We start from the raw sequence: 20472 nt of genomic DNA on the forward strand, positions 1-20472 counted from the left end.
TCGTATCTGCACACTCGTGTAACAAGTGTTTAATGAGCACCCACTGCAGGTCAGGCTCTGCTGTAGCTGCTGGGGATTCACGGTGAGAAGGCCAGACAGACTCTGCCATCATGGAGCTCACACTCAAGAGGAGAAGACAGATATTAAGCAAGGAAGTTAACACATGTCTGTATAAATTCATAAGGACTATAAAGAAAAATAAGGGGTGCTTGGGAGGAGGGTAGTTTTGATAGGAGAGACCTCACTTAGGAGGTGACATTTGAGCAGAGAGATTAAATAGAGCTAGTGACAGAGCTGTGTGAAAACCTGAGAGAAACATTCTGTGCAAAGGCCCTGGGGCTGGAAGAAATGCATTTGTTCAAAGAATAGAAGAAGGGAAGGGTGGTCAGATGGCAGAGAGAGAGAGGAATGGGGTTGGAGAGGTCAGAATGGGCCTTCCAGAGGAGTGTGTGGGGTGTGAGATTAATGGGAAGTCATGGGGGTGGGGACTTTGAACAGGGGAGTGACTTGATCCATGACAGAAGACAGAGTTGAGGGGTTCAAAAGGCAGGAGAGGGAGAACAGTTCAGCAGAGAGGGCCCTGGAGTGCAGTTCCTAGTCATTTCATATTCACTCGTTATTCAATCTTTCTTTCAATATCCATGCACTCATTTCTGCTCTGTGCTGGGCGTTTATGTACATTTATTACCTCACTTTATCCACATAATCCTGCTGGGAAGGTATTATTAGCCCTCTTTCACAGATGTGGTAACTGAGGCTCAGAGGGGTTAGGGTCACTCACCCAAGGTCACACAGCTAAAGTGATGTCTTCAAGATTCACATGCAAGCTTTAACCTTACGCCCTGATGTAGCTATCCCCACTCCGAGAGTGTTCCCTGTGTTGTAGGAAGTGCTTCCCCTAGGCAAGGCCTGATCGGGAACGTGGCTCAATGTTCAGGGACAAAAAGGCTGGTGGCACCATGCCCATGTGACAGTTGTTCATGTTGCTGCAGCTCTGAACCTGGCCTTTGGCCCACTCATCTCTGTCCTGCAAGCAGCACTGAGCTAGAGGACCTGAAAGATGACACCCACATGTAGCCACAGATGCATGATTTGCAGTCCCCATGGGACATCATATCCTTCCATGGCCCGCATGCGGAGGAGGGCTCCTGTATGGAACTGGGTCTCAGTCCTGTGTGTGTGTGTGTCTGTGTGCACATGCTTGGTTGTATGTGAAAATATGTATATTTGTATACTCGTATCTACACATCCAGGAGTGATTGCATTCATGTATATGAGCATGCAGGATCGTGTGTGCATAGGTTTGGGGAGTTTATATTGAGTATGAGACTGGGAGCATATTTAGGACGTATGTGCATTGTTTTGAGGTTTCTGGATGTGTATGTGAAGTGAGGTGTGCATGTTAAGGAGTGTATGCATGTATGTGTGTGTGCACCAAGGGGCATGAATCTGCACACCCGCTCAGGTGTATGTAAGCACATTGGGTGTTAGCGTGAAGCCGGCTCACCAGGGGTGATGGGTGTTTGTGGGTACGTGAGTTGGTTTGGTGCACATGAGCTGAGCGGGTGGCTCGGAGGCCAGTGGAAGCTGCAGGAGGTGGGTTGGCTGGATGAGGTTTTATGTTTCTGTCTAACTCCAAGTCTGACTGTGCGATGGAGGGCAAGATCCAGGCTCCTCCCTTCACAGCCCAGCGGCTGCCTCCCCTGCAGATGCCAGCCGCGGGGTCAAGGGTGCCAGCAGCAGCCTGCGGCGGTGGGAGGGCATGGGGCTGGTCTTAGCTGTGGGTTCTCAGGAGGCCATCAAACCTCTGTCTTAGTTTCTTCATCGGTCAAACGGCATTAATAGCAACATTAATTATTATTACAATTATAATACATAATTATTTTTTCTACCATTATCCACTGGGCTTATTCTTAGGGCGTTCAAAAGTGCTTTGTAAATCAGAAACTGTACAAACGCAGTCGTTGTTACTGCCTGGGACATGCCTTCTCTGATCCTGGAACACAAGGCAGGCCCACAGTCCACTGAGGCGGGTGAGTAATGCGTGTGGGCGGCTTCTCTGGTGTGCTGAGTAGGATGCGGCGAGAAGCAGCCTCTGAGGCTGGCACGGCCTGGACGGCCCTGATCCATCCTCTCAAGCTGGCTTCGCCCGGCGGCCAGGTACCTGTCTGCCAGGTGATAAAGAGATCCCTTGTGAGGGAAGCTGGCAAGACACAGGCAAGCGCCTGGCTCTGTAATCCACAGTGAGCCGCCCAGCCTGGCACTGGGACCCCTCCTGGCTCCCTACAGAGCGGCTGGACTTCAAAGAAATAGGCTTCAACCTAGGCAACGGAATGGCTCTCGGGTGCTGGCAGTGCCACCCTGCTGGGCAGGAAGGAGAGAGGGCAGCGTGAAGCTCAGGGGCTGGGAGCCCCCGACGGCTCTAGGGCTGGGCTGGGCGGTGAGCGTGGAGTGGGGAAAAGGATGGGGTCTCCTGGCACACGCAAGTTACAGACAGAGTTTCCTGGTCTGAGTTATGCTTCCCCAAGACTACCAGGTTGATGCCAAGGCTGTGTGATGTTAAGCAAGTATCTTGGCTTCTCTGAGGCTCCTCATCTGTAAAATGGGGATTAAAAGGAGGTAATGTATGGCAATGGCTTGCACACGCCTTGCACATCTGATGATACGGTGAAGAGGTCTCTGTGGTATGTACTTGGGCTTTGGTTTCCGTGCATGTGCATGTTTCACGTGTGTGTGTGATTCCTCATTCCTCTCCTGCGCCTTCAGTAATAGGGACTTATTCACGCCTTGAGGCGACAAATGGTATCTACCATATGCCTGAAGCCGGCCAGCTGTAGAGACGACTTGGTCACAGGCACAGCTCTGCTCTGGAGAGCTCCCTCTAGCAGAGAGATGGGACTTGTATATAAAGATTGGTGGCTCAATGTGGAAAAAAGTGACGTTGCAGCCTGCTGGTATCCCACGCAGGGAGGCTGCTGTGGGAGTCCAGAGGTGAGTGTCCAGCCCAGGCAGGGGCAGAGGTCAGCCGAGGAGGCGGGTGGGCACGAGAACCAACCAGGGAAGATTTTGCGGAGGAAATGTCTTTGGCGCTGGGCCCTGAAGGGTGGGCAGACTCTGGAAATCTGGAGATTGGAGTAGCCTGGGGTCTCTGGCTGGGGCTTCCCTGGATTTCAGTCTGCTTCCTGATTGGGAACTTCAGCTATGGACAGGGCTGGGCCGGCCCCGCAGCATTATTGCAAGGCTTTGCGTGCGCCACTCCAGGGCTGCGGGGGAGCACCTCCGGGGCTGGGAGCCGCAGGGGCATCCTGACTGGCCAGGCACGGTTCTAAGCCCTTAGTGTTCACGCATTTAACCCTCACGGTAAGGCTTGGAGGCAGATGCTATTTTACAGGGAAGGAGGCTGAGGCTCAGGCAGGCCAAGCTGTTAACTACAAAGTGCAAAACCACACTCAGTCTCTGCCCCTCCCACGCCTCGGCTCAGTCAGGGCGCCAGGTACGGACGTTTCTGTGGCCCCTGCTGTGTGCTAAGCATCGTACTAAGCATGATGTGGTTTCTCGTTTGACCTTCAGATAGTCCTGCGAGGTAGTTTCTTTTATGACTCCCTCTTCCCAGCTGAGGAAACTTAGGCTGAAGGTGGGATAATCTGTGGAGATGCCGTAGCCATCCCAGTGGGACGGCAGGGACCGAACGTAGGTCTTCCCAAACCTAAAGCCTGCTGGCCTCCATGGAACCACGCTGGTTCTGTGATGTGAGAAGGGGCCTCGAGGAGGAGTCCTTCCTGGAGGGTTGTGGCTGCCTCCCCGCTCCACGTGGGCACACTCCCAGGACCAGAGGACCTCAGCTCAATGCTGGTTCCGCCCCATACCAGCTGTGTGACCTCGGGAAAACCAGGTCACATCTCTGTTCCTAATCTGCAAAGGGAAATGACTAGATTTAACTCACAAGGTGGTACAAAGAGTAAAAGATGTGTGAGAAAATGCGGTATAAAGCATGAAGTGCTGTAACAAAAGGAAGAGAGGGCAGTACTGTGTGAGCACCACTGTGGTAAATGTGGTAAGGGAGGCAGTAGGCAACAAAAGCAGAAATCAGCAAGTGGGACCACAGCAGACTAAAAAGCTTCTGCACAGCAAGGGACCAGCAACAAAATGAAAAGGCAACCTATTGAATGGGAGAAAATTTTTACCAATCATATAGCTGATAAGCGGTTAATATCCAAAATATATAAGGAACTCATACAACTTAATAGCAAAAAAAAAAAAAAAAAAAAAAATCCTATGAAAACATGGGCAAAGGACTCAAATAGACATTTTTCCAAAGAAGATATACAGATGGCCAGCAGGTTCCGTGGGAAGATGCTCAACGTCACTAATTATTAGGGAATGCAAATCAAAACCACAATGAGCTATCGCCTTGCACCTGTTAGAATGGCTACTATCAAAAAGATACGAGATAAGTGTCGGTGAGGACGTGGAGAAAAGGGAACCCTTGTGCATTGTTGGTGGGAACATAAATTGATGCAGCCACGATGGAAAACAATATGGAGGTTCCTCAAAGAATTAAAAGTAGAACCACCATGTGATCCAGCTATCCCACTTCTGAGTATGTATCCAAAGGAAATGAAAACACTATGTGGAAGAGATATCTGTGCTCCCATGTTCACTGCAGCATTATTCACAACAGCCAAGATAGGGAAACAGCCTAAGTGTTCGCCAATGGATGAATGGATAAAGAAAATGTAGTGTATATATGTATATACAATGGAATATTATTCAGCCATGAGAAAGAAGGAAATCCTGCCATTTGTGACAACATGGGCGGACCTTGAGGACATTATGCTAAGTGAGATAAGTCAGACAGAGAAAGACGAATACTGCATGATCTCACTTATATGTGGAATCTAAAAAAAAGTCAAACTCAGAAACAGAGTAGAAAAGAGGTTGCCAGGGGCTGGGGGTGGGGGAATAGGGAGAGGTGGTAAAAGGATACAAACTTTCAAATATGAGCTGAATAAGGTCTGAGGATCTAACGCAGAACATGGTGACTCTAGTTGATAACACCGTATTGTATAATTGGAAAAAACAAAAGGCGTGCCCTAGGCCCAGGCCGCCTGTGCCCTCAGTTCAGCAGACATTGAAGAGGCGACGGTGGCAGGCCCTGTGCGTGTGTGTGGAGTAGAGACACAGGACAGGGAATTTGCATGTGACTGGAAATACAGCAACTAACTCAAGAGTGGAGTGAGCACCATTTATTATTATACACTGCTGTGGGCCGGGGGCTGAACTAAAGTGCACTTTCTCATTTAATTCCTTCAGCTATCCAGTGACTTACTACTATTATTATGCCCATTTGAGAAATAAGGGAAGATGCTCAGAGTGGCTAAGAGACTTTCCCAAAGTCACACAGCTAGTAAATGGCCAAGGTGCTATGTACCCTCAAATCAGCCTGATTCCAAGCCGAGGTGTTTCCCCTGTGCCTGGCGCCTCCATAAAATGAAATCACGTTTTCAGAAGGGCATGGGTGGTCCTCGGAGGGGCTGGGAGGTGGGCAGTCTGGGCTCTGGAGTTGCAGCCAGGAGGCCGGTACAGCGACCGCCGGCACCCCCTGCTGCCTGCAGTCTGCGTCCTCCACGGAGAGCTTTCCTGCCAGTCGCCTCTCAGGACACTCAAACAGCCCAGTGAGGGAGCGGGTTTCTCAGAGCAGACTCGGAGAGCTTGGTGACCCGTCCAAACCACGCAGCTAACTGGCTCCCTAGAACTTGAACTCAGACCTCCTGTGTGGTCTCCACAGTCTCTTCTGTGGCAGTGAAACCACTTGGGGGCTGGGACCAGGCCTGCAGTAAGTCCTCCCTCAGTGTCTTAGCAGTGCGATTTTGACCACTTGCTAAATTTCCCTGCTCGTTTGTAAAATGGGATAATGATATTTACCTCTCCGGTCCTTTGTTTTTTAGTTTTCTGTGCATCAAGTTCCCAGCAGACAATACCTGCTCAACGAATAAACAGACAAGCAAGCAGTCTGGAGTGTTCTTGTCTTCCGGCTCCGTGGGGAGAGGCTGAGTAAGAGGAGAGAGGATGCTTTCTGTTAGGGAAAGGATGCCTTCACGCCTTCTTAAGGAGATGGGGTCCGCTGGCTGTAGTCTGAAGTGAGTGGGAAACTTGCAAAATCCACAGATAAGTAAGCACAAGCACCTCCTTTCCCTCAGCAACAGTTTCCTCCTCTGCGCAGCGTGAACAGTGGCGGCCGCAGCGTCCACCTTCCGGGGACGAGCGGTGAGGAAGTGCTATGCTGCGTCAGTGCACAGCGGGTGCAGAGAGGTGTCCCCTCCCCTGAGGCAGCTCATTGTCTCGAGGGGATAGCGGTGGACAGCCCCGGGGTGCTATGAGAGTGCGGGAGAAGCCACCCAGACTGGTCTTCGACCAGCGCGAAACTTCAAGGCCAGGCGTCCATTTCGCTCAGAACTCAGCTTGTTAGGGACAGCCCTGTTTTGCGCCTCATAGCACATGGCGTGGGTTGGGGAGGCTTGACCACGGCTGGAAGATTTGTTTTCAGGATGGCCATCAAATGGCTGGCGAGCTGGCGCTGGCTGTTGATTCCTCTCCACATGGCCTCCCCTTCCCGCATGGTGGCTGATGTCTTCCTATTACTGTGAAAAAAAAAAGAGGTAGAAGTAAGAAAAGCAGGGAGACCACTTCCCTGGAAGTCAAGGGAGGAGGGTGTTTCAGAAGGAGGGTCTGGCCAATGACTACTGCAGAAAGACAAGTCAATCAGGAACCGAGAAATTCCCGCTGGGTTTAGCAACCAGATCGTTGGGGACCTCCCTGGGGAAAGTTGTATTAGGGCTCCAGGGGAAGCGCCATATCACAGCAAGCTGGCGGGAGAGCAAGGCGAAAGGAAGCCCCTGCCGGCAGGCAGCTCTTCTGGAAGGCTGGCTGTAGAAGGGACGGGGAGAAGAGCTGTAGGGAAAAATAACGTTTTTAGGATGAGAGATTTGAGCATGTTCATATGCTGAGGAGCAAAGGCCTATGAAAATGACGTTGATGACCAGCAGGGGAGGAGAGGGCGTGAGGGGCTTGGAGAGGACGGGAGATCTCAAAGGCCAGGGTGGTGGAAGCGGGCTGTGTTAACAATAGCTAACATTTATTAAGCGTTTACTATGTGCCAAGCTCAACTGTAACTGCTTTACATGTCTTAACTCATTTCATCCTCAAAACAACTCTTTAAAGTGGCCAGTCCTGGTGGCCTAGTGGTTAAGTTCAGTGCGTTCTGCTTCGGTGGCCCTGGTTTGGTTCCTAGGCCAGACCTACACCACTCTGTCAGTGGCCGTGCTATGCTGGCGACCTCCGTACTAAAAAATAAAGGAAGATTGGCACGGATGTTAGCTCAGGGCAAATCCTCCTCAGCAAGAACACTCAAAAAGACACAGTGCTTTAAAGAAGTTCTGGTACCCCATTCTACAGATGAGGAAACCAAGGCACAGTTTGTACAGAGGACTTAGGTGGGATTACTCAAGAAGTCTTCCTCCAGGCAGTGGGCAAAGGAGAGCCAAGGAGAGCCCTGCAGGAGGGTGGCAGGCAGGGCCTGTAAGGCCACTGTGACTGGGGGACACTCAGCTAGCTTTAATAGTGGCAGGAGGGGGTGTTAGGTTAGAAGAACGCTTTCCCAGCTGTTTTTTTAAAAAAACGATTTTCCCCCCAAAATTAACCCTGATGGGCATCCCTAATACATAAAACAGACCAACTCAGAGCTCCATTGGCTGAAGTGTAAGCCCCTCTGCTCTGCTTTCTCCAATTTCCTCTTGACCTCAGCGTGGCCCTTGGGGTGGCCAGTAGGGCTCTGAGTCTCCTTGGAACCCAAGAGAAAAACACTGGGTTCCTGCGGGACCAAACTCACATCCTTCGTGTGAACGGCTGAAGAGCCTGCAGCGTATTTTTAGGGAAAATCTATCTGAAAAGGAGAGGCAGGCAACTCTTTCCCCAGGATTCTGTAACTTCCATCCCTGGCGGCAGGGGCATGGACTGGATGAGCTTTACAGCTCTCCCGAAGGAACGTGAGCAGAGAAGGAAAGAGATGCAAATCCTGGAGACCGGGAGTCCACCCGGAGGTTGCAGCCTTTGTCAGGTTTGGGGAAGAACACTGAACCCGGTGGGCCACCCCGGACCTGGATGCCAACAGGGCGGTGCCTTCTGTAGCCTTTGCCCCTTGCTGCTGGCACATCTGGAATCATTGCCTTATTAAGATCTTTCCAAAGCTTCCTGTGGAAGACTGTGCAGTGGCAGATGGCACCAATGAGCAAGGGAAATCTACCTTTTGCTCCACAGCCCCCAGGCCTGGAGAACGGGGTGGGGGACCGGGGAGAAGGAAGTCAAGATGGCATCCTGCTTGCAATAGAGCTGTGGTGGCTGAGTTCCTTGGGGGCAAAGACTAATAATATCAATCATAATCATTATGAGATTTTGCATCTGTGCAGGGTTTATTACGTTTCTCCCAAGGCAGTTTCACATTTAATGTTTTACTGAATCCCCACAACTCAGTGAGGTAAACAGGGCAGGTCGAAGAGCCTCGCTCACCAGCACTTGACCTTCCCAAGGGCGGGCAGTGGTGGAGTGGGGGCCGGGTCTCCTTCTCAGCGCTGTTACCACTGCACTTCCCAGGGTCTCTCAATCCCAAGCCCAGGCCCCAAATTTTCCCCATTCAACCGTCCCCACCCCCAACTTTCTCATTGTCCTAGTTTCTGGCCCCCTGCACTCCTCTGGCTCAGTCATGAGCCATCTGGTCTCTGAAAATCCAATCTAGTGGTTGAAGGGAAGGAAAAATCCAGTGTTTTTTTTTCTGCTGCTTGAAGGAGGGTTAGTAATTAGGTGATCTGGGGTCAATGGGAGGAGGGAAGTTATTCTAAAGCCTCTTGATGAAGTATCAAGAAGTGAGAAGGGAGAGGGAGAAATTTTGGTCTTAGAAAAAGAGCCCGCCATATTAAGGTACAATTACCTACAATAAAATTCACCCATTTTAAGGGTACAGTTTGATGAGTTTTGACAAAAGTAACCACAATCTCAGTCAAGCTACAGAACATTTCCATCACCCCAAATGACCCCTTGTTCCTTGTGCAGTTTAATCTCTCTCTTCGCGTGTCTCTGAGCCTGATCTGCCTTCTGCCACTGTAGCTTTGCCTTTTCTAGAGCGACACACAGACGGAATCATACGATGTGTAGACGTTCGTGTCTCACTTCCTTCACTTGGTGTAATGCTCTTTTGAAATTCAGCCACATTGGTGCATGTATGAGTAGGCTGGTTCCTTTTTATTGCTGAATTGTATCCCATTGTATAGATAGACTACAATTTGTTTATCCATTTATCAGTTAATGGACATTTAGGTTGCTGCTGTTTGTTTTTTCTTACATGAATCTATTTTATTGATACTAACTGCCTCTGCATACATTTAGAGCGCATGGCCCCCATGTGTGCAGGATAGATCATTTACTCAATTTGCAGACAAGCCTTGGTGTACATATGTATTTGCGTCCTCCTTTTATTGACTCAGGGCCGGTTCCCTCCCACTCCTATACCTCTGGCCAGGGCACAGATGCTCACAAAGTGGGAACCACTCATTTTAGTCATGCAACTCAGGAAATAAATATTCAAATCAAAACACGTAGATGTTTAACTTTTTTTATTGTCATTTATTTTATTGTGGTAAGAACTCTTAACATGAGATCTACCCCCTTAACAAATTTTTCAATGTACAATATAGTGTTGTTAACTACAGGCACAATGTTGTACAGCAGAAGAATAGAACTTATTCATCTTGTCTAATTGAAATTTTATGCTCGTTGATTAGCAGTTTCTCATTGCTCCTTCTCCGCCAGCCCCTGGTAACCACCATTCTACTCTCTGATTCTAGGATTTGACTATTTTAGATACCTCATATAAGTGAGATCATGCAGCATTTGTCTGTCTGTGACTGGCTTATTTAACTTACATAGTCTTTGAGGTTCATCCATGTGATCACACATTGCAGGATTTCCTTCTTTTCCAAGGCTGAATAATATTCTGTTATATGTAAATATCACATTTTCTTTATCCATTCGTCCATGGCTGGACATTTAGGCTGTTTGTAAATCTTGGCTATTGTGAATAGTGCTGCACTGAATATTGGGGTGCTAATGTCTCTTCAAGATCTTGATTTCAATTTTTGGGGGGATAAATACCAAGAAGTAAGACTTCTGGATCATATGGTAGTAATATTTTTAATTTTTTCAGAAGCTTCCATTCTGTTTTCCATAGCACCATTTTACATTTCCACCAACAGTGCACAAGGGTTCCCTTTTCTCCACATCCTCGCCAGCACTTGTTATTCCTTGTCTTTTTGATAACAGCCATCCTAACAGGTGTGAGGTGATGTCTCACTGTGATTTTGATTTGCATTTCCCTGATGATTAGTGATGTTGAGCACCTTTTCTTAAACCTTTCGGCCATTTGTATGTCTTCTTTGGAGAAATGTTTATTCAAGTCTTTAGCCCATTTTTTATTGCGTTATTAGTCTTTTTGCTATTGACTTGTAGGAGTTCCTTATATATTTCTGAAATTAACCACTTATCTGAAATTAACCACTTATATTTTCTCACATTCCATAGGTTGCCTTTCTACTCTGTTGATTATTTCTTTTGCTGTGCAAGAGCTTTTTAGTTTAATGTAGTCCCTCTTGTCTATTTTGGTTTTTGTTGTCTGTGCTTTTGATGGCATATCTGTGAAATCATTGCCAAGACCGATGTCATGTAGTTTTCCCGTATGTTTTCTTCTAGGAGTTTTACAGTTTCAGGTTTTATGTTTAAGTTTTTCATCCATTTTGAGTTGATTGTTGAGTACAGCGTAAAATATGGGTCCAAATTTATTCTTCTGCATGTGGAGATGCAGTTTTCCAGCACCACTTGTTGAAAAGACTCTTCTTTCCCCGTTGTGCAGTATTGGCTGCCTTGCCAAAGATCAATTGACTGTAGATGTGCAGAGTCGCTGGCGTTTTACTGCTGTGAACATTTGCTGCTATGAACAGTCTTATGTCAATGTATGTTTTTATTTACCTTGGATAAATACCTAGGAACGCAATTACGGGGCCATGTGGTTAGTGTATGTTTAACTTTGTAGGAATCTGCCAGATTGCTTTCCAAAGGGCTGTGCCATCTCACATTCCCACTGGTGGTGTCTGAGCGCTCCAGTTGCTCTACACCCTTTTAAACACTTGGTATTGTCAGACTTTTTAATTTTAGTGATTCTAGTGGGAGTGTAGTGGTATCCCATTGTGATTTTAATTTGCGTTTCTCTAATGATTAATGATGTCATTAGTATACGTTCTTTGGTGAAGTATCTGTTCAAATCTTTTGTACGTTTTTCTATAAAGTTGTTTGTCTTTTTATTATTGAGTCATAAGTATTATGCATTTTTCTTAACAGTGTCTTTCAAAGAAAATTTTTTTATTTTGATGAAGTCTAGTTTATCAATTTTTTTCTTTTATAGTTTGTGCTTTTTCTGTCTCATCTAGAAAATCTCTGCATATTGTGCTTTTTCTGTCTCATCTAGAAAATCTCTGCATATTGTAAATGACAGATTTTCTCCTATGGTTTCTTGGGGGAAGTTTTATAATTCTGTTTGTTATTTTAGGTCTATGATCCATTTTGTATTAATTTTTATATATGGTACAAGATATGCACAGAGTCTTTTTTTTTTTTCATATAGATGTTCAGTTGTTTCAGCATCATCTATTAAAAAGATCATCACTCTCCACTGAATTATCTTGGTACTTTTACCATGAATCAATTTACCAAGAATCAATAATGTTTGGGTCTATTTCCAGCCTCTCTATTTGATTCAATCAATCTGTGTGTCTCTCCTTATGCCAACACCAAATTGTCTTAATTTTAGTAGTTTTATTTTAAGTCTTGAAAGCACACAGTGTAAGGCCTACAACTTGCTCTTGTCTTTCAAAGTTGTTTTGGCTGTTCAGCCTCTCCCACGCCTCAGGAAGAGGAGCGACTTCTGAGATAATGAGAGTATCTTTTCCTCCTATTCATCTTGTTTACACAGAGAAGGCTTCCTGGAGGAAGTGAGAAAATTAAGAGGAAGTGACAAAAAGGAAGCTAGTCTTCAGGCTCTGCCAGCCCTAGTGACGGTGGAACCAGGATGGGAGGGGCTGGAGGAGGTGACTGGGAATGATTCTGTGATTTCTCCCTTTTCCTGGTGCTCAAGGCCCTTCCTTTAGAGGGGTTCCCTGGATGATTCCTTCCAAAAGCTGGGGGTTAAGTCCGCTGTCTTCAGCTTGGTGAAGGGGAGGGGAGTTCCTCCTTCAAAGCTGCCCCACCGGCATCCTGGCTTCTCCCCCTTGATTCTCTCGCTGGGAGTCCCCCTTCTTAGTCCCTCTGCCTGCTTCAGACCTGCACGACTGGACTTCATCAGTTGCTCTAAACTGCTCAGCTATTCTTATGGCCATGAGGTAGAATCTTGAGTCTCAATCTAAATATAGATGCGGGAAGTTGTAGGTGCACAACCTCCTGTAATTTCCAGCGCCTGGCCCTGGGGAAGCATTAATGAGCTCCAGCAGCATAGAGGTTTCCTTCTGCCTCCAGCCAGCTGGCCCTCAGCCTCTGTCCTTCCCCTGGCAGCACCAGCACTCTCTTCGCAGCTTAGTTCTTTAAGAAACAGGGTCCTTTTCTGGTGGAACCCTAGGGTTCTCCACTTCCTTCAGGCCCACACAGCCTTCTTTGAAATCCTTAACCCCTGTCTTGATTGGCTGGTGCCCTGAAATTCCCTGAGCAGCTGCTCTTCTCGTTCACTGAGGGCTCTCAGCTCCTTCCCAGCCCAGCTTCACAGCAACACATCGCAGTCCTCATTCTGGGTCCGGACTGCCCCACATCTAGGTTTACCACGTCTACCCACAATCCAACTACCCCTTCAACATCCGTCTGTTGGAGGCTCTGGGGATTGCTAAACCCAGGAACCACTGAATTCTGCCTGAAGTCATGGGCCCTGGAATTAAGGGTACAAGAAACAAGCTTTTGGCCTGATACCACAAATTCCCTCCTTTGGAATTCCAAGAGCCAAGGACTGAGAATGGGTCAGGGGTCCCTTCCATTGTCAGTTTCCTTGGGTCCCTGCCAGCTCCAGAACTCTGAGGGCCACAGCCCTGGGCTGCGAACCTCACAGACTACGATGTGAATGATGCCTCCAGAATTGTGTGACTTGGTGGCTCTGAGAAAGTGCCCCCAGGCTCATGCTCTAGGGTGGCTTGGGGGCTGTATGATTCTAAGGCCTGGCTCAAGTTCCTAATGCACCTTGAAGGGTGCCCCGCACACCGTGAGTGATGACAGTCAGTCCTGTGAGCACAGGCCCATCTCCTTTCTTTACTCCTCTGTCAGCAATGGGCAGCAGATGAGGCCCGGCACTCTGCCTGAATGCCCAGCATCTCAGGGATTTGCTCGACCTGCTGGGACCCTGTCTCACTCCACACGAGGCCTCAATTTCCACCACAATGAAATGGGGATGCAGAGATGCTGTGGGTCATGATCCACTCTGGTGTGATAAATTAGGGACAGAGAGCTGAGCATGTCAAGTGCAGAGGCCCCAAGGAAGCAGGTTCTGAGAGCAGCTGGTTCTTTCTACAGCGAGGGGACATTTTCTGCCTCTTGGTGCTGCTCACAAAATGCAGCACTGGTTGCCTTCAGGGAAGCAGCACTTCCTTGGGGAAGGAAGTGCTTCTTCCTTCCCATCTGTCATTTGAGCTGCTGTTACTCGTGTAGCTGTCACCTTTAAGACGTGCTTTTACATCCATCGTTGTATTTGCTCCCCCAAAGCCCTGCAAGGGGCAGTAGTGACTGTTATCCTAGTTTTGCAGATGAGGACACTGAGGCTCTGAGAGCTCAGGGGCTTGGATGAGCCTCCAAGGGGTTGTGATCCATTTGTGGAGAGCTGACGACCCTGGCATCAATGTAGGGGGCAGGAACAAGGCCTCAGGTCAGCCCTTCCGAGGGAAGAAAGTCTTATTCTGCATTCTGTGGACAGAGGCAGGTCATGACCATGCCCCTGCCTCACACGTGTACAAGCTGTGATGCGACATCCTGGCAACAGCCTTGGGTTGATGCCACTCCAAGGACCCTGTCTTGTCTCTCATGCCCCCTACTCCCCTTCTCAGCCTCTGGTGCCCAGTGGTCCATCTGCTATGGTGGCAGTGCTCCCAGGGAAGACAGGAAGAGAGGAGGCAGAGAGAGAGGAAGGGCTGTGACCTGCTGACTAGGGATTCAGGAGGCAAGGTCAGGACAAATCTCGGACTTGGGCAGAGAAGAAGAAACTAGGCCGTGGTCCCTCTGCCCACACCCTGGTTATGGCTTCCTTTTCCAGCTTCAATCAAACAGGGGCTTTGCCTGTTGTTAATTTGGATGTTCTCTTAGCTGGTGGGCTCCCTGAGACAGGAACTGCATGTGACACTTCTATGAACCCTCACGCATTGAGCGCCAACAGTGTACCAGGCCCCAGGGTAGGCACTGGGGACTCCCAGTTCGGGGTTTGGTGGCTGAACACATGAATGCCCACTGGCCAAAAGACGTTTGAAGTAGACGTGGGCATGATCCTTGAAACCAGCCTGCCTGGGTTTTAGGCTCTCCTACTAACTAGCTGTGTGACCTTGGGCAAGTCACTGACCTCCTCGGAGCCTTGGTTTTCTCATCTGTAAAAAAGGTGATGATCACCCACATCATAAAGAGTTGCCATAACGAGTGAGGCACATATCGAGTGCATGATATTCCATCAGTGGTTCACAAATGCACTCTGCCTCAGTTTCCTCAGCTGTAGAGTGATGAGGAAGTTTAGTTGGATGTTGTTTTATGATGATTAATAAGTTGCTACATGGAAAGAGCTTAGAACAGCACATGCCACATAGTAACCACTATGAAGTGCTAAGATACAATTATGAGTATTTTTGCTGCGCCAAGGTTATCATCTATCATCTCTGTCTGTCTATCTACTGAACTCTAGACTGTGTTTGTCTTTTCCTAGTTCTTCCACTAATATCCTCTTTCTGCTCCAGGATCCCATCCAGGGTACCACATGACAGTTGTCACGTCTCCTTGGTTTTCTCTGGTCTGTGACAGTTCCTGTCTCTTTGGTTTTCCTGACCTTGACAGTTTTGAGGAGTACTGCTCAGAGACTTTGTAGAATGTCCTCAGTTTGGATTTGTCTGATGTTTTCTCACAGTTAGACTGGGGTTATGGGTTTTGGGGAAGAATACGATAGACGTAAAGAACCTTCCTCATCACATCTCCAATTTCATTTTTCATGGGAATGAAGTCTTTGGGTCCCTTTGTTTTGGTTCTCCTTTGGGATGGAGAGAAGGGAAGTCTGGGAGGCTGAAGCTACGTTCAGTCAACCTGAGGTAAGATCTGCCCACATCAGGGGACTTGACTCATGACCTTGAGCCGGGGAGGTGGCCAGGCTGGTCAGAGGCAGGCAGAGCAGGACTTATAATTCAGCATGAACTAGACCCTGGAGAAGGCAAGAAGGGAGGTTACAGTGGGGAGCCCCTGGCCCAGGCTGAGGAGGCCCATGGGGCAGGAGGTGGAAAGAGGAGAAACAGGAGGAGGGCTGAAAGCAAGCTTCCTCTCTCAGCTGGACTGGCCTGAGGACCCCATCAGCAGGAACCCCAAAAGACACTGCAACCCCCAATAGCACTGCCATCCCCATGCCATCCCAAGCCCAAGGTACGAAAGGACTGGGACATCCACATTTATGTTGCCCATTGCATGAGCCAACACAGCCAAGTCTGGGGACCCGGGAGGACCATCTAGAGCCTGTCTCAGTGCCTGGTCAGAGGAGCAGCTCCAAGCCCTGGGAGGACACCTCTGGGAAATAGAGGCAGGATCAGAACAGAGCCCCCAGGCTCTGCTGTGCCTGCCTGTGACTGTGTCTGAGGGAGCTCTCCTCCTGCAATGCCAGTGCTGTGGGTGGTGAACGAGCTGCGCCTCTTTGCCTAGGCTCTTGGGGGCTTTGGGCCAACTCCAAACCTGTCCTGGGGCACTGGTGCACCTGGGGGTGGGCACTATGCCATAGGTTCTCCACTTTATCTACACACCTGGGTCCACCTGCCCCTCCATTGTTTGGGCTCTGAGCCCTTCTATTTCCCGCCCTGTCTCCTCCTTCCTTCTTCCTCTTCTCCTGAGGCTGGGCAGCCCAGGAGGTTCTTGACTGGGTTTGTCTTTGCATTGTGAATTTGTGGGATCTCAACATGCGTATTAACTTTCCTTCTGTCATATTGCAAATATATTTTCCCACTCTATCATTTGTCTTTTGACTTATTAGGGTTTTTTTCCATACGAGATGTTTTCATTTTATGTAGTCATACATGTTTATCTTAATGGCTTCTCAGTTTTCTGTTTTGTTTTAAAAGTATCCCCAACACCTAGGCTATATTCCCCAGTTCTTCTAAATTGTCCCTTATTTTATTTTTTTCTCATTTAAACATGCATTCTCTCTGAGATTTATTTTTGTCAAATTAAGGTAGGCTTCAATGTTATTTTCTTCCATGAGGATAGCCAAACTCAGCAGTTCCAGTCTGTGCTCTCGGAGCCAAGGGGCCCCCAAGTGATGGGTGAGAGATAGCTACCAAGATTGGGGCTAGGATGTCAGGGAGGTGGCACAGACACCACCAGTGCCACCACCACCACCACTTCCTGACCATGGAGCTGTTCTTTGGTTGTTTTACAAAATGGGTTTCCATAAAGACTGGTTTTGGACAAAAGGTTCTGAAGCTAAAGGAAGTTCAAACATCCCTTTCAGGTGATCTTTGGGGGCTCTTCTATGTCTGATGATCTCTGACTCCATAATGGCCACCGCTTGCTAAGGGAGACAAGGCAACAGATCAGGACAACTTTACCCAAAAGTAGTTTCAATATTGAATCCCAAGGTGGCTCAAAGTGGATGTCAGAATCACAGCATTTCAGAGTGGAAGCGACCTCGGAAATCATCGAGTTTAACGGCTGTCAATTCTGGCTGCCTTTAGAATCATCTGGGAGCTTATAAACAGTCCTGGTGCCCCCAACGCAGGCCAGACCAAGGGAATCAGTCCCTGGGGGCGGGTAGGGCCCAGGCATCGGTAGTTTAAAAAAATCTCCTGGTGATTCTAATAAGCAGCTAGGGCTGAGAACCACTTCTCCAGGATACTAATTTATCCTTAGTAAATACACTGAGACCCAGAAAAGGTGAACTTGGTATCTCCAGCTGGCTAGCTGGAGAGTTGGCACTAAAACCCAGATGTCTGCCTTCAGGTTGGTATTTTCTTCTGCATTATATCAATCCCTCATCAAGCCCAGACCTTGGATTTTCTGCCGGCCACACTGAAACCTCTGTTTGAGCACTTTGTGTCTTTGTATATGATCAGCTTAAAAATGTTTACTGCATGCAATTCTGTGCATGACAGATGAACACACTTAGCTCTGCCTTGCCACACCTTATAACAGGGTTATAAAGAACTAATGACGATAGTGATGAAAGATAGAGCGGAATAAATGGTGCATCTACATAGAGAAGCCTGCCTGGGAGATGGGATGCAGAAGAAGGAGGGGTGGACAGGAGGTCAGGGAGGCTGCAAGCAGGAGGCGGTGTTTGCACGGGGCCTGTGGGTGACTGAGAAGGGCCTGAGGCCGAGAGTCAGCGCTGTCCCTTCCCTGGGGCAGCATGGGGTGGCCTCAGCGCTACCCAGGGCAAGGTTTCAGGGCAGAAATGCCTTGGTGTCCGAGGGCCGAGCTGGGCCCGGCCTGTCTCGCCACACCCTGACCTTCTCCCTCTGCCCTCCCTCAGGAATGAGACCGTGCTGCACCAGTTCTGCTGCCCAGCTGCCGACACCGAGCAGAAGCCCGCCGGCTCCGACCTGGCCTCCCAAAGGTGGGAAGTACTGTGGACGCTCCTCCCTTCCCCACCCGCACTGTCCTGCCCCTCAGAGCGACACGCACACCGCTGCACCATTTGGCCTCTTCCTCTTGAGTCTTGTGTTTGTGTTTGTTCTCTGTTTTTCCCTCCTTCCTCATACTTCCATTTCTCTTTCCTTCCACTGGACCCCAGTGAGCCATTCCCAACTTTTGAGATCACTGCACCCTACTGTTCAAATTCTAAACCTACTCTCCTTCCCACTAAACAGCCCATATAAACAGAATTTTTTAAACATCAAGGGAGGTAATTTGATTATATACATAGATGTACCTCACATGGCAGGTGATTAGCTCTCGGTAGGCACTCAACCCATGACAGTGTCCATCCTTCCTCTTACAACAAATATTTACATTTTTCTCTCTAATCTTCCTCCATCCATAAAGGAGCCAAGATGACTGAGTCTAATTTTAAGGATTTTTCAACCTTCCTTGAGTTAGTTGACAACCTGGGAAGGAAGGGGAGGTATTGAAAAGTCAGGGTTCAGTGTCACTGTCCCAGGCTTTCTTCTCCATCTTGTTTTGGGTTATTCATACTTCCTCTTTCTCCCTGCCTCCTGTCCTCGGAGTCTCTCTCTCCGTCATGCTTTCATCTTTCTCCTTCCACCTTCATCTCTCTCTTGCCGTCTGTTCCTCCATGTCTTCTCTTCCTCGCCCACATCCATTTCCTCTCTCCCTCATCCTGATCTGTGTGTGTTGTTGGCCTTTGGCCCTTATTACACTTTCTTCTCTTTTCTTTCCACCAATTTTTCTGTCTCAGTTCAACACACTTCTCTTTTCTTTACTTGTTCTTTACTTTACTGGGAGTCAAGATACTTGGATTCTGGCCTGAGATTTGCCCCATCTACGGTGTCCTGTCGTCAGAATTTGGGCAAGTTACTTAACTCCCCTGGGCCTCACTTTCCACATCTGTATAATGAAGGGGTCGGTCTAATTAGAAAGTGACATTTACATATAATCTCACTGAGCCTATCAACTGCAGGTTTCATTGTCCCTGTCTTATGTGAGAGGAAAATAGGGTTCACAGCACTCAAGGGACTTGTCTACAATCACAGCCTGTAGGGACCAATGCCCAGACTCGCACTGAGGATATTTGACTCGCACTGCTTGCCATTTGAGGTCTAAGACTCATTGATTCCATGATCTTTCTCCCTTTATTCCTTGGACAATAACTAGATAGTAATCAGAGATGGTATCTATTGAGCTTGGGGACAGAAAACCGTCCCCTGAGAGGCATTACTACTTATTTTCCCTTAAAGGGAAGTCAGAGGGGGAAGGGGAAGAGGCAGGACTCCAAGGAGGGAACCATGGGAGTTGTGCCAAAATAAGGGGCCCCCACCTTCAAGATCCTTAAATCCAGGGCTGAGGACAGCATGGCTGTTCCCTCAGGCCGACCAACTTGGAGGATGGAAAGCAAAGGGAAGGACCAAGTGCTGTGCCGATGCTCCGGTGGTCTCTGTGCTGAGTTCTGTGTCCAGGGACGTGAGGACAAGTGAGGCCACTCGGATCCTTGAGGACCTCCTCATCTAGTGGGGCACTGTGATGCCCCCAAGTTAAAAATGGCTCATCTGGAAACTGGAAGGAAGAAGTAAAATGGGAGAATGAGATAGAGGGAGAGAAGAGGAGAGGACAGAGAGTCGGGCAGCATGAGGGTGATCTGGGAGGAAGGAGCTGGAGCGCCCTGGCTCCTTCCTCTGAGCTGTCACTGTTCAGACAGGCCGAGTCTTCTTCCTAATAATGTCCTCCTTGCCAGGGGAGGAGGAGAGAGAAAAGCCGTCTAGTCTGCCTCCCACTCCATCAATGCAACTCAATTCGGCCAACATTTAATTGCTGCTACCCAAGCACTGGGCATCGGTGAGGATGGATAACATAGCGTCCTCAAGAAGCTCAGTCCTGGGGAGGCGCCGGCAACAGAAATCCTCCCCTGGGTTTTCCGTAGTTGGTCCTTCCTCTCTCTCACACTCACCCCTCCCGTTCTTTCACGTGCCAATACTCCTTCAACTGCCTGGCCAGCCCACCCTGCAGCCCTGGCTCCAGGTGGAAGGAGTAGGAGGAGCTGGTGTGTGGTGTGGGAAAGAGAGGTGGGTGTATGCGGGGGGAGGGGAGGGGTGCTGTCCCCTTATGGGGGCAGGGGTGCCAAGGAAATAGGCTCCTCTTCCAAGATTCGGGGTGGGATGGTAGGAAATGGCGTATCTTAGTTTCCCCTTCAAGGGGCAGGTGCTGAGGTTGGCATGGGGGTGCTCTGGAGAAGATGGTGGGAGGGGGGAGATTTCCATGAACGTTGGTTCATGGAAGACCTGTAAGCACTGCCTACTGCACCCCTCCCCTCTGTGTGGGGTGGGGAGACTGCCCCCAAGTTGGTCCAGACCTTCTGCTGCTGTCTGCCTCTGTTACCAACTATTCCCAGTTGTCCTGTCTGTCTGCTCTGTAGTTTCCTAGAGTGTGTTTCTGTCTGTCTGTCTGTCTGTCTCTCTGATGTCAGTTCTTGGCTTCTCTGGGAGGAGGCCCTTTGGATGT

General features: G+C 48.8%; 1 protein-coding gene across 1 annotated transcript in view; it reads left to right on the forward strand.

Moving 5' to 3' along the window:
- Positions 1–20472, forward strand: part of IQSEC3 (IQ motif and Sec7 domain ArfGEF 3) — a 106181-nt gene that overhangs the window by 16099 nt on the left and 69610 nt on the right. Inside the window, exon 2 of the mRNA XM_046683863.1 lies at positions 17831–17914. Within this exon, the coding sequence (XP_046539819.1) occupies positions 17831–17914 (84 nt within the window). The remainder of the gene's footprint in view (positions 1–17830; positions 17915–20472) is intronic.

Source organism: Equus quagga, chromosome 1 (genome assembly GCF_021613505.1).
Source record: "Equus quagga isolate Etosha38 chromosome 1, UCLA_HA_Equagga_1.0, whole genome shotgun sequence".
NCBI classification, from domain to species: domain Eukaryota; kingdom Metazoa; phylum Chordata; class Mammalia; order Perissodactyla; family Equidae; genus Equus; species Equus quagga.